This window comes from Tenrec ecaudatus, chromosome 3, assembly GCF_050624435.1.
Source record: "Tenrec ecaudatus isolate mTenEca1 chromosome 3, mTenEca1.hap1, whole genome shotgun sequence".
Taxonomy (NCBI): domain Eukaryota; kingdom Metazoa; phylum Chordata; class Mammalia; order Afrosoricida; family Tenrecidae; genus Tenrec; species Tenrec ecaudatus.
In genome coordinates this window covers 10,941,094-10,966,582 of record NC_134532.1, presented here as the reverse complement: position 1 = coordinate 10,966,582, position 25,489 = coordinate 10,941,094, and the positions used below count along the sequence as shown (strand labels likewise).

The 25,489-nt window shown below is 39.8% G+C and overlaps 1 protein-coding gene and 1 non-coding gene across 2 annotated transcripts in view; both read left to right on the top strand.

Annotated features, from left to right (window-relative positions):
- NAF1 (nuclear assembly factor 1 ribonucleoprotein) overlaps positions 1-25,489 on the top strand; it is a 51,114-nt gene that overhangs the window by 5,828 nt on the left and 19,797 nt on the right. The window contains exons 3-4 of the mRNA XM_075543648.1: positions 13,735-13,828; positions 20,487-20,569. Of these exons, the coding sequence (XP_075399763.1) occupies positions 13,735-13,828; positions 20,487-20,569 (177 nt within the window). The remainder of the gene's footprint in view (positions 1-13,734; positions 13,829-20,486; positions 20,570-25,489) is intronic.
- On the top strand, positions 21,771-21,900 carry LOC142444237 (small nucleolar RNA SNORA76). Its single transcript, XR_012783885.1, has one exon. It is a non-coding gene; the product is annotated as a small nucleolar RNA SNORA76 (small nucleolar RNA).

The window sequence follows — 25,489 nt, the reverse complement described above, 5'->3', positions numbered from 1 at the left end:
TGTCAGTTTGAGGAGTAAGAGTGTAGGGGTGAAGTCAAGATTGTCAACCAGATCATCGCCAAAGATTCCTCTGTGTGGGTATGGCCTTCTCCTGAGCACTCTGGGAAGTCCGGTACTTCCTCCTGGGAGGCAGGAGAGACTCCCTCTCTGGTCACACCCTGGAAAACATAGCAGTTGACAGGGCACATGGACCCACCCTGGTGCACCCCTGGGTCCTAGAGAAGCCATGGAGAGACCCCTGCCAGTGCTGAGGTGTTTCTAATTCCTGGACTTCTACATTTTAGCATCACTGCATGGGCTTCATGAGCCTGAAGATTGGCATAGGACATATGGCCTAATAACGGAGTTAAGGACTTGATGTGGACTGGGCTGGGATGTTTTCTCAATGTTCTATTGCTCTTGTGTATAAATCTCTTTCTCATACACATGAGTGTCTATGAATTCGTTTCTCTAGTCTACCCGGACTAACACAGTTAATATGAATTATTTTTTCCTTTACCACTTCACAGCAAGAATTTTTTATGTTTTTGTACAACTCCAGTTTTTCATGCTACAGACATGTGGATATCTCAAAAGTCTTTGTTGTTGTTTTTAAACAAAAGACTCCCCGGGCATGACTACTTTGAATTTAAAAACATATAACCACTTATTTTAATAATATGATTATTATTTTGGTAAAAATATACTCAGTAGAACAGTGATGCTAATTTCCTTCTTCAAATTGTATGGTGAATCCTCATTTTGTCCTTCCAAATTATTCTTCCACCAGTGTTCACTACTCCCTGAGCTTCAAATCTAGATCGTTGAACTTGATCTCAAATATGTACTTCGCTAAAAGAGCATGACGCTTAAAGTAGCTATAAGTCACTAATGTAAACTATGATTAAGTAAACCTTAGGAGATATCTTTGGTTAAGGTTTTAGGTTTAGAGCTATTTTAGGTAAATTGTTTTAGGGATTCATCCACCAACAATAGCTCTAGCAAGTCTGGATTCCATGAGAATTTGAAAGTTCTGTATTTTTCTTTTTTTCGATTAGGATTCTTTAGAACTTTGGATAATGACATTTGGTAATGTTCATCATATAGTCGGGTCCTCTGGTAAAAGAGGAATCTGTTCACAGAGGCAATTGATTAGTAACACATTTTCTGTCTTCCTACTATTGACTCTATTTAACAGCATAGAAGTCGACATATCTGACCTCTGGCTGCCCTATTGCCTCAAATGAGGGACGAGACGTGCTTCTATTTTCCCAATACCAGCTGGTTGTCTACTTCTGTGCTGGGTTCAGTAATTCGTTGAAATTGCCACGCAGAACTCAGACATGACTCACAATTAGGAGATTTGTTCAGGAAGTTAATAGGCTACCATAAATTCAGGACCAGCAAACAGAAAGGTAATCATCAGTGGTCCATAGCAACACTTCTCCTCAGCCAGCAGCAAAAGTTCTCTGGTCCGCAGCCTCTCAGCCACTTGGCTTTTGGATTTTGTCCCCTGTTGCTGGGAAGCCACCTCAACCATCACTCTTGTCTCTCAGCCCCATAGTCTCGGGTCAGATGAGAAGGTACCCTGCAGTCTTGGCACTGCTCCTGTGAGCCTCTGGGCCGCAGTATCTGGTACATTTTTTTCTCAGTGACTTTTGCCACGTTAGATCTTGGGTGTGTTTTTCCAGAGGTCCTCATATTTCTCTATCTTCACTCACGACCATTGAGGCAAGACCGACTCATAACAGCCTTATAGGATAGAGTAAAATTGCTGAGGCGTTTCTGAGACGGTAACTTTACAGGAATAGAAAGTTCCATCTTTCTCTCTCAGAGTGTCTGGTAGTTTTGAATTGCTGGCCTTTCAGTCACAAACCCTACGAGTTACCACTACTACTCCACCAGAGTTCTGTGTACTAGATGACTCTTACATACTGAGATCGAGCTTTGATGGAGGTGTGGTTTCTGTATTTTAGCCTACCATATCCCCAAGGATGCTATTCACACCCCATCGTACAGTAGAAAGATACCCCCCAAGGATGGACACCCTTTAGTACAGTAAAAAAGATATCCCCAAGAAAACAGAAGTGTGGTGTGGCTTACACCCTCTATTTAGCTCAGGACTTAACCCTAACTTTTTCAATATTAATTGGGAGCTAATACATATTAGTTATATATATGTATATACAACCATAGATATTATATATATTACATAATATGCAATATATATTATATGCATTAATATATAATCTCATCGTTCAATTACATGAAGCAGAATTGTAAAATTGCTATCACAGTTTCTAAAGATTATTTTTCTTCCTGGACTTCTTGATATTGTCTCCCTTTTGCCACTCCCCCAACCAGCATCACCACCCTCCCTGACACCCTTATTTTACTTGCTGTCTAGAAGTTCATCAATCCTGTTCACCCCAACTTAATCCTGTCATAGATGTTAACTCCCCCCAAAGTGGGGTCATAGCCTGTGGGAAACTGAGAACTGGGAAGAGAATGCATGCGGACAAATTCTCTATGCTCATATTTAAGAAACCTGGGAGGCCAGGAGTCTTGTGGAGGGAGCCTTTCTTGTTTGTGGGATGGAAGTGGATCCAAGTCACATTCTCCTAAGTAAAAGTTATCGCCCACCCCCATCCCCAATAATAGCGCTAACTTTAAGGTGCTGCTTGCAAGCACATGGTTGCTACTATACTATTGAAGGTTAACTGCTGGAAGGCTATTTGCCTGAAGGTTCTCTGCCCTATGGAACAATCAGACCCCGTTGTCTGTCCCACTGCTGAGTAGGACTCACTTCCTTCTGATAGGATCATAGATTTTTTCCTCTGTATAAAGGCTCAGGTACACTTAAGGTCAAGCCAGCTCATAGACAACCAAGGTTGGGCTGCCATCTTGACTCTAGAATCCACCCATCATGTTAGGTTCGCACCTGCCTGTCACTCGTATGTCTCTAAAAGCTCTCCTCCCTATTGCATGTATACCCTAGCTCATCTCCTTCCTGTTAGGCGTTTGCCTCTGATACAACCCCTTCCTGGTATGTATGTGCTTACTGTGACTAGCATGCCTAAGATATACAAGCTTGTGAGAGAATGCTGCCTCTCTGCTTCTGGTCTCCTTTGGAAGAGGTGAGCCCTTGCATGCCTTGTCTAATGTCTCTTTAATTTACCCCTCAATTACACAACTGCCCCTTAGGACCCCTCTGGATGTGGGACTGGATCCCACAATAGTCAGAGGCATGAAGTCCAGAATTACAGTACATCTCATAAGAAATCGGTGGCTAGGAGGGCCGTATTAACTAACAGAATCTCACTGGCTCTTCCTTTGTGCTCCAGGTGGGTACAGAGTAAGTCTTGTTACTTGGTTGGACCTTACAAGGTTGTAAAAACCTCAGCCACTTTGCCATAAACAAGGAAGTAAATAGCAATTAAATACTACATTAGTTCAGTAAACTAAGATGCCCCATGAAATTAGGATGTTACTATGTAAACCAAGAAGCCAGATCATATGATGTGTTTGGTTAAATACCAGCAACTTTAAGAGTAGCCATTTTTATCCATATTTGAAAAAATAATGCATTATGAAAGTATTAGACTTTCTTGAACTGGTCCCAACATTTTAATTGACTTTTTACTTTAGTTCCTGTTTAAAATATGTTGGCTTAGTTACCATTGTGCCAGTTCTAACTAATAGCAACCCTGTATACCAAATGAAATGGCCCACACCTGTATCATCTCACAAAGTTATACTTGAGCCCATTATTGCCCCACTGTGTCAATCCCTCCCTGACCTACCGTACCAAGCATATTTTTCTTTCATGGACTAATCCTGTCTGATAACCTGTCCAAAGTCCCTGTGGCAAAGTCTTGCCATCCTCCCTCCTCAGGAGCATTCTAATCTGGCTGTACTTCGTTTAAGACAGATTCGTTTGTTCTCTAGCGGTCCATGGTACTTTCAGTATATTCTTTACCAAAGCTATTATTTGAAGGCATCAATTCTTCAGTCTTCCTTATTCGTTGTTCAGCTCTTGGATGCATATGGAGCGATATAAAATCCTGTGGGCTGATCTCACACATGTACCAGCACATAGTAGACCTGAAAATGACATCTTTGCTTTTGAACCCTTTAAAGAAGTCTTTGGCAATTTTCCTAGTATAAAATGTCTTTTGGTTTCCTGATGCATTGATTGTCGATGCAAATAAAATGACGTTCATAACAACTTCCATTTGCCCTGTAGCATGATGTCGCATATTGGTCAAGTTGAGAAAACAGTTTTTTAAGTGGAGGGTAATGAAGGCTGTAGTTCTTGGCCTTCATTAGTGTTTTTAAGTCCTGGCTTTCCGCCGGCAAGGCCATGTTATCTGCATATGGCGAGTTTTTACTGGTTTATTCTTTTTCATATAGTCCAACTGCTCAAAATACTTCATCAGCATATAGATTGCCTCTAAGTATGGCGAAAGGATACATAAGTGTTGCACACCTTTTCTTATTTTAAGCCAGGGCGTCCTCAAACTTTTTAAACAGGGGGCCAGTTCACTGTCCCTCAGACCCGATGGAGGGCCGGGCTATAGTTAAAAAATAAACTATGAACAAATTCCTGTGCACACTGCACATACCTTCTTTTGAAGTAAAACAAATGGGGCACAAGCACGCGGCGGGCCAGATAAGTGTCCGTGATGGGCCACAGTTTGAGGACCCCTGTTTTAAGCCGTACAGTATCTTTTTGTTTTGTTTTAATGAGTGCTCATCTTCTGCAAACGGATTCACCATGAACAGAAAGAGGTGTTCGGAATTGGACTTCCCAATCTTCTCAATGTTAGCCATAGTATTTTAGGATCTGCACAGTTGAATGCCTTTACATAGGCTCTAAGAGCAACCGGACCAAATGAAAAGGAATAAAGCATCTGAACTGGTGGAAGGCGTATTAACAACCTGCTCTATGCAGGCTGCTGCCCAGTCCTTAACCATTATGCCAACAGTGCTCCTTCATGTCAGAGTAAGGTGGTCCTGCATTAACAGTTGGTATAAATGGTTGGGCAGTATTTTAAGGGGGTGGGGAGGCCTTTACGGGAGGCAATAAAGTGCAGCCTTGTGGATTTTTCTGCAGTGAGGGAAATGTTATGTGTTCATGCCATCGTAATAGTGCTGCTTTTGGGCACTGACATGTGGCTAGTACTACTGAAGACTGTATTTAAGATTTCGTTTAATTCGTGAATTGAAGTTTAAATAGGCATATACTATATCAAATGGTGAGCAATGCTGGATAAAAGGATTTCTTCTCACCTGCTCATTCCGCAATCCATGAGTGATATGATAATCGAGGCTTCTGCTTTGATTTTTCTCGCCTGCAGAAAACAATTTACATCTTTTATTTTTGTTATATTTATCTCTCAAGCCTTCCTGAGCACACTCTACCTTTAATATTTTTTAGTTTACTATTTAGTGCCTTTTATTTCTGATGGTTAAGATGATAGTGTCCTCTAGTATATGTCTAGCCCTTTTTAAATAGACCTGTGTATTTTTCTCTTTCTCCATCACAGATGAAACGGTTTCCCTGCACAAACAAAAACAAGCAATTGATATTCCCCCTCTCCCCCCAGGAGACTAAGGAAACTTATTCCTCTTTTACCAGGAGCAGCTGCTCTGCCAAGTGTTAATCTAGTAATTGTAACAATGTTTGCCACTATAATAATTGTAACAATGTTTTCCACTGCAGGCAGAGATATCTATCCATCCTGTGCATTTACAATTCCTTAGTTCCTTTTAACATTTTTTTTCCGGGGATGGGGGGTTGATACCTTTTCATTCTTTAAGAATTCTTTGGTGAATTCTAAGGATTACATTTTTTTAATCTGATTTTTGCTCTAAAACAGGGGTCCTGAAACTTTAAACAGGGGGACAGTGCGCTGTCCCTCAGACTGGTTAGAGGTACAGACTATAGTTTTTAAAAAAACAAACCCTGTGAACAAATTCCTATGCACACTGCACATTATCTTATTTTGAAGTAAAAAAACAAAACGGGGCAAAAATACCCGGCAGGCTGGATAAGTGCCCTCGGCGGGCTGCAGTTTGAGGGACCCCTGCTCTAAAAGATCTGAGCTTGTTTGCTTGTTTTTCCTCCTTTGTCTATCTGATGAGTTGGGTCTGGGAAAGGACATCATGCTTGATAAACAAGAAAGGCAGTGACAAAGGGGAAGACCTTTGACCAGATGGATTGATGCAGTGGCATCAACAATGGACGCAAACATAACAATTGTGAGGATAGGGCAGGCAGTGTTTCGTTCGTTCTCTTGTACATAGGGTCCCTAGGATACAATAATGATGTGTTTTTTAAAAACCAGATCCACTGGAGTTGAGTTGATTCTGACTTCACTCATAACCCTATAGGACAGGAGACCTGCTCATGGGTTTTCCAAGGCTATACATTTTTGTGGAAGTAGGCTGCCACAGTCTGCTGTGGAGTGACTGGTGGATTTGAACTGCTGATCTTTTGGTGAGCAGACAAGCACTTCATTCACTGTGCTACCAAAGCTTTTGTATGATGTGTTTAGAAGAAAGAACTGAGGATAACATGATAAACAGTGATTGTTAGTACAGTACTTTAAATTTAGTAAGTAATGAAGAAAAAGGTGGCTTTTGAATTTAGTTCCCAACAGGAGCAGATCTTACATTGTTGGCTTTGGCATGGTGATGCAAGGACTAGTGTGGTTCAGGGTCAGAGTAGCGTTCCTGTGAGTGGACATTACCGCTGCAGCACAGGCATTCAGTGACACTTAGCAGTTGCCTTCCTCCACAGCTGGCCACCACTATGGGGTGGCTTATGTGTTGCTGTGATCCTGGAAGCTATACCTCCAGTGTTTCAAATACCAGTAAAGTCACCCAAAGTGAACAGATTTCAGCAGAGCTTCCAGCCCAAGAACAGACAATGAAGGACTAGTCTGTCCAATTCAGCGGAATTAGCCTCTTGAAACCTCATAGGATGAGGATATGGAAACATTGTCAGTTACTGAAAACATAATGAATAGAAGCAGAACATTGTCAGAGATGATTCCAGATCAGCTGCTTGGGTCGAAAGGCACTCAAAATATGACTTGAAGAAGAGGTACCCTCTCTAAGTAGTCAACAGTGATAACTCAGATGGAGTAACGCCTTTGTGACACTCATTTGCCAATGAAGTATGACTTCAGAAAATTGGCAATTATCGAAAAAGATATTTTGGTCTTGGGCGCTTCGAATGAGAATGTCATGTTGTGCTGGGAATGGCACGATCAAGGGAGTTCCTTTCATTCTCAACTAAGGGCATTTCAAGATCTATCTTGAAGTACAATCCTGTCTGTGATGGAATAATTTCCATCAGCGCATAAAGAAATCCAATTAATATAACTGTCAGTCAAATTTACGTACAAGCTATCATAGCTAGTGTGTAGAAATTGAAGAATTCTACCAACATCTTCAATCTGAAATCCATGAAACACAGTCAAGATGTATTAATAATTATTGACAATTGAGATACAAAATTTGGAAACAGAGGAAGAAATGGTAGTTGGAGAAGAATGACCTTGGTGATAAAAATTAATCTGGAGATACCATGATAGAATTTTGCACGGCCAGTGACTTGTTCAAATAACACAGCAGACAATTGTACACATGAATTAATCCAGCTGGAATACACAGAAATGGTACTGACTAAATCTGGAAAGAGACAATGGAGAGCTCAATATCAACCATGCATACCAGGCCAGGGCCCTTCTGTGGAACAGTTGCTCAATTGTTACTTCAGGTTGAAGTTGAAGGATATTAAAACAAGTCCACAAGAGCTAATATAGACTTTAAAAGTGTATCCCCTCCTTGGAATTTCGAGAACATCCATAGATTTGAAGCATTAAACACTTATGACCGATGACCCGATGAGCTAGGGGAGGACATCGTGAAGAAAGCAAAAGGTCATTAAAAAGACAGGAAACAAGAAAAGATCAAAGTGGATCTCAGAAGAGACTGAAACTTGCTCTTAGTTTTATGGTAGTGAAGGCACATGGAAAAAATGAGGAAATCATAGAGCTGAAAAGAATTTTAGAGGACAGCCTGAGAGGCAAAAAGAAAATGTTACGGTGAAATGTGCAAAACTTAGAGTTAGGAAACCAAAAAGGAAGAACAAAGTTCCATCTGAAACCTAAAATCTCAAGGAAAAATTCAAGCCTTGAGTAGCAATATCGAAAGATTTGATGGGGAAAATTTGGAAGACAGTCACTTGGCCAACTGACTGAAAGAAATCCATACTTAATGCCCATTCCAAAGAAAGGTGACCTAACAATTCTCATCCTAGAGAACAATATCACTGATATTGTAAGTACAATTTTTTCTGAAGATCGTCCAACAACAGTTGGCGTAATGCATTGACAGGGAACTCTCAGAGTTTTGGGCCAGATTCAGAAGAGGATGTAAATCAAGAAATATATCATTGCTGCTGTCAGATGGATCTGGGTGAAAGCAGAGAATACCAGAAAGAGTGACTTGGGTTTCATTGTGTATGTTAAAGCATTCAACTGGTGCTCGCTTCGGCAGCACATCTACTAAGGCATTCAACTGTGTGGACCATAACCAACTACGGATAGTTTTTCAGAAGAATGGGGATCCTAGAACACCTTCTTCACATGGAACGTGTGCATGGATCACGAGGTGATTGTATGAACAAAACAAGGCCATACTACATGGTTTAAATTCAGGAGGGCATCTGGGTTCCATCCTCTCTCTATATACTTTTTATATGCTGAGCAAATAATCAAAGAAATTGGCTTATATGAAGTAGAATGCGGTGCCGGGATTGTAGGAAGGCTTTGTTAACAACCTGCAGTATGCAGACGACACACCTTGCTGAAAGTAAGGACTTGAAGCACTTGCTGGTGAAGATCAAATTTTGCAGCCTTCAGTGTGGAGTTACAACCCAGTATAAAGAAGACCAAAACCCTCTCAGTAGGACCAATAGCATTATCTCATGATAAATGAAGGAAAGGTTGAAGTTAAGGATTTTGCTTGCTTTGATCCACAATCGGTGCTCACGGAAGCAGCAGTCAAGAGATAAAACAATGCATTGCAGTAAGTAAATCTGCATATGACCATTTTAAAGCTTTGAAAATGAAGGCTGTTACTTTGAGGACTAAGGGTGTGCCTGACAGTTTCCATTGCCTCATGTGCATGTGAAAGTTGGACATTGAATAGGGAATTTGGACAAAAAAATCTATGCATTTGAACTCTTGTGCTGGCGAGCAATATCGAAAGAATGGAGGACTTCCAAAAGAACAATCAGGTCTGTTGTGAAGGAAATACAGCCAGAGTACTCCTTAGAGGCAAAGATGGGTAATTTGTCTGAGAGACTTTGGACATGCTATCAGGAGAGACCAACCCCTGAAGGACATTGCTTGGTAATGTAGAGGGGCAGCTGAAAAGAGGAAAGCCCTCAAGGACATGGATTGACACCGTGGCTTCAACAATGGGCTCAAACACAAGAACATTTATGGGGATGATACAATACTGGGTGGTGGGCTGCTCTGTGGCTATGAGTCAGGTACCTAGCAGGGGATTGCAATTGATGGGGAGAGATTTTTTTTCTTCACTTTATATCCTCTGTGTTAAAGATCTGAGCAGTTCTGTTCAGCGAGTTACCTTTGCCATTTGTTTTAACCAGTGTGCCTTACTACAGTCTAAAAGTAATGAATTTATCTAGGCATTGGCACATACTTCTACAATTTCCATTTGCCAGTTATAGTTAGGATTACTTAGAATTTCTTTTATAACATTTCTTTTAAAGCCATGTTTCTTTAAAGCTTAATTCCTGATGGGTCTTCTCACTTTCATTTTTTTTAAAAATTGGGATTTAATATATCCTTTCCTTCCATAGTTCAATCACACTCAGTAAAACTACAGTTGCTACCACAGTCTTTTTCTAAACATTCTTTTTCATCTTGGGATCCTTGACATCATCTCCCTATTATCCCACCACCAATGTAGCCTCCAGCCCCAACCCCCTCCCGCTCCCCCTCCCGGAACTCTTACTCTACATGGTGCCCCACCGGTTTATCAGTCCTGGGTTTCATATACTGAAAACCAGGAAAACATATACCACCACTTCAAGAGGGTGACCTCCAATGATATAGCACCTTTTAGTTATTTTATTAAATACTTGTATTGGGGGCTCTTACAGCTCTTAGCACAATCCATACATTCATCCACTGTGCACATACGCTGCATTTTCAAAGCATTCTCTTCCCGCTTGAGTCCCTGATATCAGCCCCTCTTCCCCCTCTCCCCTGCCCTCCCTTCCTCCCTTGATAAGTTATAGATTATTGTTTTCATATCTTACATCGTCTTCTGTTGCCCCTTGCCCACTTTTCCATTGGTCGTCCCCCAGGGAGGGGTTTCTCCCCACACCCTCCCATAATCCTCTTCATATCTCTACTCTCCTTGTTGGCCCTGAGGCATTTATCCTGGATTCCCTGTGTTTCAGACTCTTATCTGTAGCAGTGTGCATGCTCTGGTCTAATCCAATTTGTAAGGTAGAATTGAGGGCATAAAAATGGGGGGAAGGAAGCACCAAAGAACTAGAGGAACATGGTGTGTTTCATCGGTGATATACTGCACACCGACTGGCTCATTTCTTCCCTGTGACCCCTCTGTGAGGGGATGTCCAATTGTCTACAGATGGGCATTGGGTCTCTACTCCATACCCCTCCCTCATCATTCACCTTAAGTATGATTTTGTTCTGGGTCTTGGACACTTCACGATCACACAGGCTGGTGTGCTTCTTCCATGAAGGCTTTGTTGCTTTTGTGCTTGATGGCCGCTTGTTTACTTTCCAGCCTTTAAGACCCCAGATGCTTTATCTTTTGATAGCCGGGCACCATCAGCTTATGCACCCATTTTGTCTTCAGTGATACTATTGGGAAGGTGAGCATCACAGAATACCGGATTATTAGAACAAAGTGTTCTTGTGTTGAGGGAGTACTTGAGTTGAGGCCCAATCCAATGTCCATCTGCAACCTTAATTCTTTTAGATATGAATACGTAGTTCTATTCTCCTCTTGTTATATATATGTGTGTGTGTGTGTGTGTGTGTGTATTTACATATGTACATGCCTGCAATTAGACATCTATATATGTCCTATGTCTCCTAGTTCTTTCCTCTATTTCCTTTTACTTTCCTCTTGCCCCACCATCATGTTTGGCCTTCATTCGGGTTTAGTAATTCCTCACTGCTACATTGCCCTTGATTAAGCCCCACCAGGCATCCTACGCTCTTCTCTCCATTGATTTTAGTTCACTTGTTGCATAACACCTCTTATATGCACCCTAATATGTACAAACAAAACATTACAAACCACAATTACAGGAAATTTTGGAAACCAGATCAGGTGCAGCCTGCAGCATAGGGGGATTCACTGCCCAGAGCTTTAACCATTGAAGTCAGCCTTGTGCCTTGGATCTAATATGCTCATTTCTCTAAGGCACTCTGTTTAATAGCCACTTTCCTCCCTTCCATCAATTGTAGATAGAGGGAGTTCTCTTGAAGCTAACTACCTGCCAGATATAGTCGAGCCGACCCGACTATCAGCCAAGGCACCTAATTTTACCACAAAAACTGCATTAAAATATGCTGGGAAACTCGGCTTATACACGAGTATATATGGTATGTAGTTCCACAACTGACTCTTGGGCTCCCACTCTCATCCATAGCCTTCTGCACATGGATTCTCACCATTTAGGCTCTGGTACTAATCCCTCCTTTGAGGTGATCAAGGCAGGGTGTTGTCTTCTGAGGGACTGCTTGGTAACAAGTTCTCCCAGGAGAGGGAGACAGCCCTGTCAGAGGATTGAGGGATTCTGAGGCAAGAAAGGGGTGCAGCATGTCTGGGGAAACACAGATGCATGTCTGTTGGTAGGTAAAGGAGGAAGACTGACCTCCAGGTTGGGGGAAGAATGAGGATGCTTTTGAGGACACTGGAGTGGGGGTGGGGATGGTGGAGGCGGGGGGATGTCTTTGGTGGTATGTAACAAAGAGGTTGCTTTGAAGTCGGCCGTCTGGGATATCCTGGGAACCCAGGCTGGGTGCTGTGAAATGCTGGAACACTGAACCCAGGATCTTCAGGGCACACAATGCTGCAGAGGCTATATCAGTGAGGTCCCATTGTGAGAACTCCATTGGTGAACTGGACTCTACCTTCAACTTACTTGTAAACTGAAGACTTAAGTTGGAAAGTACGTGATTGCAAGGAAGCAGAAAACAGCTGTATCAAGAGTGGTGAACTGTTGGTTGACAGACGAACAAGCTCTTGCTAGATCCACACCCTACATGACATATTAGGATATGTGTGACGGACATTCTGAGGTGCTGTGCCACTCAGAGTCATCCTCTTGAAGTCGTGTTTTCTGTTTTTGGTAAATGAAGCACGCATTAATGAGCCTATAGGGACAGCAGATAGAACAAGGGTTAGGGCCTGGGGGGTTGGGGAGGAGTACTGGGAGGGGGAGATAAAGGGACAAAATGTTAAGGAGTCTAGAAAAAGTGTGGTTAGAAACTGATTATGGAAGCAATTGTACAATCTGTTTGGCATGATTGAATTATATATTATATGCATATTATTCAAGTATTAACAAGAGAAAAATTATATACATTCTGAAATGGGCTTTGGGCTCTCAATAAATCCTAGCTCCAATTTAAGAACAATTAGTTCTGACATCATGGCCCTGCTGGATACTTGCCCTCAGGAAGGAAACACAGAAGATATGGGTACTGTAGCAAAAGGTGGCAAAGAATTTAGATGGTGCCCAGCTATCAGATAAAATGCTGTCTGGGGTCTTAAAGGCTTGTCTCCAAACAAGCAGCCATGTAAGTGAGATAGATGTCATCCAAGTCCACATGGAAGAAGCACAGCATCATCAGTTACCGAAGGATTGGAATCAATATAATCCAAATCTTCCTAAGAGTTAATATTGATCATTTGGTAAAGGTCTAGAATAGAAACTCTGTTTAATTAGTCTAAAGCCTAAGGTCAGTGTTTGATTATATTTCTTCAGTTTTATCTTTATATCAGCTTATAGTTTCTACAGCAACTGAGATACATTTAGGTCAGAGAGAGTAAATAAATCTTCAGATAGAAGGAAATGTAGCTTTTATCTAAATGTAGCATTGAAACATAATTCTATTTCCAGGAATGCTCTATTTACTGGCCAGTGTCATTTCTGGTTTTCCTGATGACACCAGACACTTATTTCTTGTACATACGGCCCTAGAAAAGATTCCTGCTCATGTCTTTGTTCACCTCTTTGTCTTACCCAAAGTAATTAGTCAACTAAACTAAAGAAAGAAAGGAATTCTCTTGGGAACAATTATAATTAGTAGTAGAATATTTAACCTCAGAATGATATTACTATGTAAGTTGTTCCTCTCCCTAAACTGGACTCATTAACAATAGTTATTTTTATTGTTTCTTAATCAGTGTAACTGGAAAAGTCTGAAATACTACCTTCTGTCTGTATTGTTAGTACAGGTGGATTTAGGCTGTCTCACTTTAGATCCAGAGACTCCTCAGGTGAGGTGTTAGCAAACTGTACCACCACTTAAAACGGATAATATTAAAGAGATCATATAAATACCAACACTACATCTTCAGAGATTGAAATAGATTTATCCTTCTTGATTTTATGTTAGATCTATGAAGCTGGAAGACTATGTAATGCATTTTATATTATAGGAACTACCATATGTTGAAGAACTCTCTATTCTTCTTCCTGAAGATATTGAATTAAAACCTCTCGGAATGGTTTCAAGTATTATTGACAAATTAGGTATGTAAATATTTCATGAATAATGTTACTGTATATAAACCTGCACAATTATATCAAAATTATCTTTGAAATATATACTGTATATACTTGAATATAAGGGACTCGAACATAAGCAACCCGAATATCAGTTGGGGCACCTAATTTTACCACAAAACTGCATAAAAACATGCTGTATAACTCGGCATATACACGAGTATATACGGTAATATTAACCTTGTAGGCCTTAAGTTTAAAGAGGAAACAATTAGATTTTATTTACTCGGGAAATACAATTATTTTTCCTTTTGGTTCGGTGTATTGTTTTCTGTTGCTGTTGTAACAGATTATCACAAATGTAAGAGCTTAAAATGGCACGCATTTATTATTTTATACGACCATTAGAAGTCCAACAGAGGTCTCACTAGGTGAAAATCAAGGTGTCCGCAGACTTGTGTTCCTTTCTGGGTCTCCGTGAGAGACTCTGTCGTCTTTAATTTTCCCCCTTCCAAAGGTTGCCTGCTTTTTATGATCCTTCTCTTAATACCGAAGCCAATATTTCAACATCTCTGTGACTCTTCAGTAATACACCTTTTCCTGTTTTTAGCCAGGAAAAGTTCTCTGCTTTTAAGGACACAAGTCATTAGCTACCATATACCTTGATAATCCAGAATAATCTCATATCTAGGGCTGTAACTTTAATTGCATATATCAAGTACTTTTTTGTCTATCCATGTAATACGATACTGTAGATTCACATATCCAACAGATTAAGCAGTGGTTGTGTTGAAGGAATTATTCTACAGATCAGATTGGAGTTTTATCTTATACACTGGTAAATTAGAAAGTTCTCTGATTTGATATTAAAATTAAGCAAAACAAACAACTCTTCAGTTATCAGTTTTTGTTTCTCAGCTCTAGGGTGTGAGGTAGGCATATGTTGTTAGGTAACCCTTGAGTTGTTTCTGACTTACGGTGAACCCATGCACCACGGAAGGAGGCACTGCCTGATCCTGTGTCACTATCGTGCTTGAATTCACTTTTGCAGCCACTGAACCAGTTGATCTGAAGATGCTTCCTTTTTTCACCAACTCTCAACTTTACCTACCAAGCTTGATAGTCTTCAGAGACTTGTCTGTTCTGATGACATAGTCAAAGTAATGATAGGAAGTCTTGCTGTCTTCACTTCTAAGGAACTTTGTGGCTGTACTTCTGTAAGACAGATTTGTTTATTTTTACAGCAAGCCATTGGGTTTTTATTTAAAAAAAATTTTTTTGCAAGCCATTGTTCATTCATTCTTTACTAGAACCACACTTCAAAGAAATAAATTCTTCTGCAGTCTTCTTCATTCATTATCCAGCTTTTGCATTGATAGGGTTAGCTGTAGTCCATTGAATGCTATAGTCTTGATCTTTGTCAATAAATCTTTGAAGTCCTCTTCACTTCCAACATGGCAGCATTGTGTTAATCTATGTGTAGCTGGTTGGTATTGGGTTTTCCTGCCATCCTGATGCCTCGTTCTTATAATTCAGCTATATGAATCTAAAAAAATGAGAAGTCACCAAACTGAAATGGAATTCTTAAAGACCAGTATCCTAGATATCTGTGGACTGGTATTAACTATTTAATACTATGGACTAGAATTAATCATTTCAGTCCAACAGTCACATAGTTTTCTATACTTGAAATGACAAATTCATGAAGATTGATATTATGTTCATGGTCAAAAAGAGCGTTTCAAAAGCTGTCTTCAGGTACAGTGCCATCTGTGATCAGATCATAAACCTGAGGAAAATACTGTGGAGGCCACATCTGACCTCTGGCTCTACAAGGGAGAAGAATCCAACACCACACCAGTCCAAGTCTGATGGCCACAAGAAGCCAGAGGTTAGGCATGCTCCCCCCACTCCACCCCCCACTGTCCTTTTTCTCTTTTCTGGCACTTATCAACTTTCACACAGTTTGTTAATCCATTCTAGTGGCACATAGAACTCAGGCAATGTTTTTCGGGGTCTATTAGAAAAAATTATCAGGTTTTCACAAGCTAGTATGTGAAAACATCAGGGATACAGTCTGTGGTCCACAGCAGCATTTCTTCTCAGCCTCTCAGCCCTTAGATTCTACCTTATGTTATGGGCTAGCAAGCCTGCCCGCTGTCTGTCTCAGTCTCATGGTCTCTGCTCTCAGAACTATAGCTCTCGGGCCACCGGCACTCAGCAGGGTTCTTATCTTGCATGCACCACACTGGTAGCTGTCCATTTTCTCTATGTTACTGCTTTTGAGCTGACTTATACGGTGTAGCGTTCTACACTTTCCTTGCCTGGTCTCTTTCAGTCATTTAGAGTTACAGAGAAATGAATAGAAGAATCGTATTAAGTAACTCCATTTTACCACAACCTACATAGAAACCCAAGTAATATAATTATTACACAAGTTTCTGCACCAGTCACTAAAGCAAATGATGAAGTGACTAACAGAGAATTCTATCAGCTTCTTCAGTTTGAAATGAGCAAACATGCAATCAAAATGCATTGATAATTAATGGTGACTAGGATGCTAAAATTGGAAATGAAGATGCAGGATCAGCGATTGGAAAATATGTCATTGGTGATAGAAACAAAACTGGGGACGACATGTTATAATTTAGGGCAGCCAATTACTTCCTTATTGCAAATACTTGTTTACAATATGTCTTAAGTTCAGACGGAAGCTAAAGAAAACAAAGAATTCCATGAAAGCCAAATACCTGAATTTGTGAAGTCAACAAACTCCTGCCTCGATTTAGATAACATCTCAAAAACAGGTTTGAAACACTGAACATTGTTGACAGAAGACCGACCAGGGAAGTTGTGAGCAAGAATATATATGAAGAAAGCAAATGTTATTAGAAAGACATGAAAGAAAGAAAATTCAAAGTGAATGAGTGAAGAGACTATGAATGAAGCTTGTTCTCAAGTGAATGGAATGAAGTAAAAAAAAACAAAACAGAAAATTTCAAAGGGGAGCTGGAGCTGTCAAAAGAAAAGTGTGAAAAAACTAAGAGCTTGAAAGCCAAAAAGAAATTACATTGTCCACACATAAAAAAAGAGAGAGAGAGAAAGAAATAACATCAATATTCAGCTGAAATAACAAGAAAATATTGAAGGCTGAGTTGCAATATTGATTTTAGTCATATACCAAAAAGATTGTTTAAGAAGTTACTGTGCCAAAAAGAATTGGTTAAGAAGTTGCTTATATCAAAAACTGATGGTATTGATGGAAGAAATCCAAGCTACACCGAACACTATCAAAAAACAAAATTTCAACAAAGTTGGTTTAATACCAATTGAAATGTTTCAACAAGCTGAGGAAAAGGAGCATTATAAGCAATCCTCTATGTCAAGAAATTTTGAAAATGACTTCTAGGCTAACTAACTGGAAAGAGATCCATATTTATTCATATTCCAAAAAAGTGATCCAACAGCTTTCAGAAATTATTGAACAATACAAGTAATGTCACATGCAGGTAAAATTTTTCCGAAGGTATTGTATTGTGGCAGCTCATCTACAGGTAGCTGTCAGATACTCCTTAAGCATAATTCAGAAATGGCTGAGGCAAGAGGAAAATCATTGGTGACAGTGGAAGAATCTGGACCGAAAAGCAGGGAATTCCAGAAAGCTGTTTACCTCTGTTACCATCGATGCACAGACACTTCTGCTTGACATGATTGAACTGTGGAATAATGACACGGGTATTAACCAAGTCATAACAAATTAAGAGGCAAAAAATTACGTTAACAATTACCTAAAACTGAATCATGGAAAACTATGGATAATTTTGCAAAAAATAGCAATTACAGAGCATTTATTGTGGTCACACGGGACCCGTGTGGACTAAGAGGTAATTGCATGAACGGAACAAGGGAATGTTACATGAGCTAAAATTAGGAAAGATGTGTGTCAGTGGTGTGTCCTTTCACTGTATTTATTCAGTCTGTATGCCAAGCAGCTTATCCAAGAAGTTGGCTTGTGTATGTGGTAAAGAACAAGGCGTCTGAATTGGAGGAGACCTTATTAGAAATCTTCGATATACAAATTCAACTTTGCTGCTGAATTTGAAGAGGACTTGGAGTACTTATAAAAATCAAAGCCTCGGTAGAGTTTACAATTCGATGTCAACATAAATCCTCACAACTGGAACTATCGACCTGAGACACAGACCATGGTAAACAAAATATTAAAATCAACACTCATGGAAGTAACAATCAAGAAATAAAGTAACACATTGCATTGGGCAGATTTGCTACACAAGGAATCTTGAAAGTGGTAAAGAACAAAGAATAAGGAAGTCTTTAGAGTTGATTCCTCTGAATTATGAGTTAATGAAGAATACTAAATATACCGCAGACTGCTTAAAGATCTCTCTTGGAAGATGCACAGCCAGAGTGCTCCGTAAAAGCTATAGAGTGGTTGAGACTTTGTCTCAGATAATTCTGCGTGTTATCAGGAGAGACAAGCTTTGGAGGAGAACATCCTGCTTGGTAAAGTAGAAAGACAGTGACAGAAGAAGGAACTCAGATGAATTGACGAAGTGGCTGCAACAAGACGCTCAGGCATGGGAACAGTTGTGAGGATGCTGCAGGCCTAGGTAGTGTTCTTATATTAGAAATCATACCCCTGCGGCGTAAGGTAATGCTATTGGTAGTGTCATTAATTTAGCAGTGGTATAGAGTTTAAAACACTATTGACAAAAGGAAATTGCGAGTATGGGTTGGCTACAACTGCATTGCATGAATCGGCCGTTCAGCCCGTAAAGAGGTCTTGTGTAGCAGCTTTACCCAGTGCAGGGTCATTTGATATCTATCCTGACTGCTGCTTCCATTAATGTTGATTGTAGATTCAGGGAAGACAAAATCCTTGAAAACGTGATGATGTTGCCTATTGGTCTGTTGGTGAGGATTTTTTTCCTTTGCATTGAGCTGCAGTATAAATTGAAGGCTGCTGTCCTTAATCTTCATCAGCAAGCGCTGTAGCTCTTCACATTGAGGAAGTAAGGTTTTCTCATCTGCACATCAAAGGTTGTTAATAAGCCTTCCCCAGATCCTGAGACTGCATTCTTTTTCATTTAGTCCAGCTTCTTTGAGTATGTGCTCACCGCATATAGATTGGAGAAGTATGGTGGGAGGATACAACCTTGATGCACACCTTTCATGATTGAAACCACGCCGTAGTCCCGTATTCTATTCACACAACTGCCTCTTGACCCCTGCACAAGTTTTCCGGAGCACAGTGAAGTGTTCTGGAATTCCCATTCTCAAGGGTATTCGTCGTTTGTTGAGAGCCACACAGTCAAGTGTCTTTGCACAAACAACTGGAGCAGCATTTTGTATAACAAGAAAAATGTTCCAACTCGGTGACCGTATACTCACTGTCCTGGAATTGATAGACACAGAGACCCTTTCTCCTCCCGGGTGGCCCTGTAAACTAAGCATTTAGTTGCGAATTAAAAGGTGAGCTGTTCAATCCCAGTAGCTCCGCACGGGAAAGACCTGCCCCTGTAAAGATTTAAAGTTTGGGAAAAGGGCGCGCACCATAGAGGAAAACAGTCCCACAGGACTTCCTAGGCTGCATTCCCTACATAGCACCTTTCCTCTCTGGAGCCTCTAGAGAGCCCTTCTCAACCTGTGGGTCACGACCTCTTGGGATCGAACGACCTTTTCAGAGGGGTCGCCTCGTTCATAACAGTAGCAAAAATGAAGTTATGAAGTAGCAATGAAAATAATGTTATGGTTGGGGAGTCACCACAGCAGGAGGCACTGTAGTAAAGGGTCACGGCTCTAGGAAGCTTGAGAACCACTGCTCTAGATGCATTTGAACCATTGATGTTTTCAGTTAGCAACCGAGCACTTTCAACAATTGTGCTGTGAGCGCTGTTCTCCATCTATTCTGTCCATAGGGGTTAGAATTTATATTCCGTATTTTGGAGGACACAATTCAGCTCAAGATCCTCATAGCTTTAGTCCATGAATAGAGCTAACCAAAAATGTGCTGGCCCATGATCTGTTGCTTATGGATGTATGTATGTGTGCATGCTGTTGAAATTATTTGGGATACAGATAACATTCTTGATGAAATTTAATAATCCGAGCTAATACATTTTATTTACTGAGTAGACATGCTTAGGTAGCAGAGTAATTTTTCTTACCATTTTTCTAAAAATATCATTTTGGGTGCTCTGTTTTTTTTCTCCATCTAGTGAGGTAGATTGGCAATCATAATATTTAGAGATTTTACTAGACCAGTGGGATAATGATTTTGCTTTCTTGAGAAGGGAAGTTCAATGTAATTGTAGAAATTGCTCTGAATGCTCTTATTCTTACAACATTTATTCAGAGGAAGATACTTTGTAATGCCTTTAAAGAATTGCTTGAGAAAATGTATACATCTTGAATTCGTTGACTCTGATGAGTAATTCAAATTTTGTTAAGTTTCTACTTTATATTCTAATTTCTTAGAACTTGTAGCATTTTGCATTAAATAAATATATGTATACTAAATATCTTCCTGTGCTACAGTGTGACAGCCTTATCTTTACCCAAAGTGAATAGTTACTGCTGTATGTTAACCTTAGATTATTTTCAAGTGATGGTGGAATTACTAACTTCTGATTAAATGCAATATCTGTTGTGCTTAATTTTTCAGTAATAATTGAATCTATGACCTGCGTACCTCCAGTTAATGAGGACACTGTAATTTTTAATAGTGACCGACAAGCAGCAGGAAAGGTTTGTAAAAGAAAACCCAAATGTTTGAATATATTGTGCAACTGGAATTGCAGACCAATAGGCTTTGGGGTTGTTTTTGCTCACAACAATTATCCATAATAACATTTTAGAAAGAAAGAAAATATGTACATTATACAGACAGGCTGGAGGGGAGCTCAAAGTTAAAAATTGGCAAAATATAGAAATTACTGTTTCTTTGTTGATTTTGCTTTATAATTTTCTTAAGTTTGAATAGGAGTGTAAAGCTGAGTGTTGATCTCACTTCTTTTGATTTAAAGGAAGAATTACTGCTTATGCAGTACAAACTATTGCCAATGACTTCTCAAGAAGTTAGTGATACATTTAGGCCTTCACTTCAGGGAGGCTTGTGAGAAAGAGTAGCTTTCCATGCCTTTTGATCTAGTCCTTTAGGAGAAACCAGTTTTCTGCCAAAGGGAATTGTAAAATATTTGCTGCCCTCAAAGGGGAGGAAATAATTTTATTACAGAAAATTTAATCTGAATTTTCTATGGAGTGTTTTCAGCATCGACCACAGTATGACAAACTGATGAATGAGGACTTGATGCTTCCGATTTACATTTTTAGCTTTCTTGTTTGATTTCAGTAATGATTCATCCCTCTTATAATAAATCATGACTGGCAGTCCATTGATGATGTTTCGTTTTTTAGCATGAAGGGTGCTGGTGACATAATGGGTTGGTTACTACTTGGACGTGCTGCCTGCAAGAGCAGCAGTGTAAAAACACCGTTTACTTCATAGGACTAAATTGAGACTGTCTGCCCCTTGAAAGGTTTCCAGCCTGGGAAACGCAACGGGCCCGGGGTCTTTCGTCTGATAGGGTAGCTCCTGTTTGAAATTGACTTGATAGCAGTGAGCTGGTGGTTGTTCTTTTGAGTTCTTTAGTATTAGATGATTTTGAAAAAAAATACCCTATTTTCCCTATACAGTTATTTTCCTTCATATATTATGAAGTCAGTGGGTTGGCTATTTATTTGAGTTTATGTTAGGGCATTTATTAGAGAAAGTTTCTTTTAGTAAACAGTAAATAGCAGTATGCCCCCTCTCAAATATCACTGGGTAAGAAATGTTCATTCACTAATCCTTTATTAAAGATTACATCACATCTTGATGGGTAAGCCGTGATGACTATAAAAGTCACCAAGTTATATAGCCTAAACATGAAGATAGAAATAAGTTGTGGCGCTGCCTTTGAACCCGCCGTGCCTGCCCGTGGCGCATGGGGTTAAGCTGCAGCGCCAGAGCAAGTGCTGGCGCATAACTGGGGCCGCCAAGCCTCTGCGGGCGGCCCTTTTAACCGCGAGCGACATGGAAAAAGAAACAAAAAAAGAGAGAGAAATACGTTGTTTGGTCTACAATTTTATTAATGAAGGGAAAGCATAAATAAATTTAAATTGTACTTTTGTTAAACAATTGTGAGTGCCACTCAGGTTTTCTTGTTACATAAACTTTAGCAAGTTAATAAAGAACTTTTATATTGGAACTATTTTTCAAAGTTAATAAAAATTGAATTGTCCTGTTAGGAAACAAGGCCCTGGGAAACACCCTATTATGTACCAAGTCACAAACTGTGATTCTTTTACCTTGCATTAATGGAACCACCGGAAACTGTAACGTTTCTATTGCTATTTAAACTTATTAAGGGCGCTACAAGAATTATGAAAAATTTTTAGATTTTTTTAAGGGAATGCAGAGACAACATACATTGGAGGAACAAAAGTCCTCGTACTGGACCAATACGTACCATCCTGATAAATGGAGAAACAGTTGATGTTGTCAACGGTTTCATTTAACAATTCCATAGCTAACAGTCAAGAAATCTCACAATGCATTTACAGGATAAAAGCCAAAGATGTTTCTTTTAAGGTTTAAGGTGCCTTGATCTAAGTTATGTGTGATGGTTGAAGTCATGTGTCACCTTGACTGGGCTTTGATTCTCAGTTGCTTGGCAATCAGATCTCATGGTATCTGATTAATTATTTCCATAATGAGATCTAGTCTCAGCTAATCAATTGAAAGGAGGTGTCCAGTGGGTAAAGATCTGGATTTTGTATTTAACTTGTCATCTGGACTCTAGTTATTGGACCTTGAGCCAATCTGAATGGTCTGCAATCTTGGTAGTAATTGCCCTCCTTAACACATGAAGCAGTAGACTCTTATCTGCTGACCTCGTATTAATTTGCCACCATAGCCAGCAGCCTGCCACCTGACCTGCCAAACTTGGATTTCTCAGCCTTTGTAGTTCTGTGAATTAGGAGAAGCATCCAGTTTGACTTCAGACCTACGGACTTAGAATTTGCCGATCTCTGCAGCTACCCAAGCCATTGTCTTAAGATCAGTCTCCCTGTCTATATGAGGGGGTACCCCCCCCCCAAAAAAAAACCAACATTTTTTTCTCAAAGCTATGTATTAAACTCCAAATGTACAACCCCCCTCACATAAAAACAAACAAACAAATGAGCATCATCTTGATCTTTGAATTCATAAGACGAGAGTTTTTTGGATGAGGCGTCAATGGTGTCTTCCACTGGCTTGATTGATGTTTGCTTTGGGGATGGTAAGAACAGCGCCGTGTCTCATCTGGGTTCTTTCAGAGCTGTTCTTTTCGAAGCACGGTATGTTTCCACTCAACTGTCTTTCCTGGTTAGTCAGAACCCGAGGCACAAATTTAGCAGCGGCCCCTTCTCATTCCCAAACCTTCCAGTACAATTTGCTGATCTGAGCTATACAGATAACTTCCCATCTCTTCAGTAGCCCTTAGTTGGTCTTCAAGCACAAGTGCACACATTTTTTTGGACATTTTTGTCTGTTTAGGAAGTTGACGGACATCCAGAACGAGGTTTGTCATCAATCAACATTACACCTTTTTTGAAACGAGAAAACCACTCTTAACTTGAGTGTTCCCCATAGCACTGTCCTGTGCAGGTATAAGCCTCACTGGTTTTGCTTCATTCGAGAACTGATTCTAAGACACAGTTGCATTTTCAGTCACCTCATGCTTCCAAAAGCCGAATAATAAGCAAGACAAAGAAACATTGCTACCTTTGAGTTATGACGTTGAGGAATATGGACTGCCGGAAGAGCACATGAATCTGCCTTAAATGTAGTACAGCCCAAATGTTCCTTAGAATCAAAGATGGCAAGACTTTAAATTTAAAGTCCATTGTATATGTTATCAAGTGAGACCAGTCCCTGGAGAAAACGACATCATGCTTGGTAAAGTAGAAAGTCATTGAAAGAGGGGGCGTTAGGGGGAAATACATGTGGATGAAGTCTCTGGTGATCCCCTCTGGCTCTAGACTAGGCATGTGAATAGCCTTCCGGCATGCATCCAGAAGCGGATTAGTGCTGATAGCGCTAGGTTAAAACGTAACACCTTATCATTTGTTCTCCCTTTTGACCTCTTTTAAATTTGTTTGCATTTTTAACTTTTTTTCTATCTAGGTCTGTTTTGTTATTGTTGCAATTTTTGTTTGTAGGTAAATCTATATAGAGACAATAACTGAATTACTTGCGTCTTAGGGGTATGGTGGCGGAGGTTTGGAAAAATGGGGAGCTATCAGCAAGAGTACAAAAAAAGAGGAACGTGTTCTAAAATTGGTTGTGGTGATTATTGTACAATTCTTTAAAAAATGTTTGAATTATTGTATATAATGGGAATTCTATGTCAAGACATTTAATAACGAAAATGGAAAACGGCTAATAAGATGGGCTTAAACAGAATACGGTTGTAGGTATGGCCCAGAACCAAGCATTGTTTATTGTACCAACGATTGCTGTGAGTTGGTACTGACGTAATGGCTTCTAACAGCAGCAACCAAGAACACTTACTGTCACTGGGTAGAGCAAACAGTAAATTGCTTGAACATAAAGTTAAAGCATGGCAGTTTGAATCCACCCCGAGTCTTAGCAAATGGCCTGGCAGTCTGTTAGTGAACGGGTACAGCCTTGAGATCCTTATGTAGTACAGTTCAACTGTATCCCTGGGGGACTTACCATGATTCAAAGCAGACTGGAGGGCAGCTGGTTTGGTTTCGACAAAGTATTATTAAATGTAATGGGGGCTGATAAGAGTGATGATGCCATATGTCGCTGTCATCATTTGCAATTCCAGTTGGACAAGGTTTTCCCTTTTTAATCTCAATTATTCCAGTGCTTCTCATTATTTTGTTAATTTGTTTTGCACTTGTAATAAAAACTTAAATTATCGTTGCAATTAATGTTATTTCAGAACACATTGACATTTTAACATTTTCATGTCACTGATATTTTCCGAGAAATCATACTTTAAGAAGGATGGTGCCCTGATGGTTTAGCAGTATTGGAAACTAATGGAAATCCGAAAAGCTTGAATGCTAGCCTAAATGTAACAAAATGGAGAGCAAAATGGGCAGTTTCATTGTGATAGGTATCCATTTGTCTTAAGTTATTTGAAAACTTCATTTAGTAATTTGGACCACGAATTTCATATTTATAATTTACTGTAGTAATTTCACTTCTTCCTAATAAATTTTTATGACTTTTGAAGTATAAAACAGAGACTTACATATAAAACATATAAATATCTTTTAACATGCATCATTTATTGTATTGAAGGTTTTGGAAGCTGCCAAAACACCCTGTATTACAGGACATTACATTGTAAGTCATGATGGAGCAGTGGGTTAAGCATTTATTTGCCTGCTAAGTGCAAGGTTAGTAGTTCAGATCCATAAGAGTTAGATCAGTCAGTCTGCTTCATTAAAGATTTACTGCCCAGATACCCTGGGGGCAGTTCTAGCCTGTCCTATAGGATCAATCTGGGTCAGAAGCAACCTGACAAACAATAAGTTTTGGTTTTATATCCATAAAAGAGTGCTATATAACCACTTAGGTTATTCTTAGGAGCTCTCTTGACACAA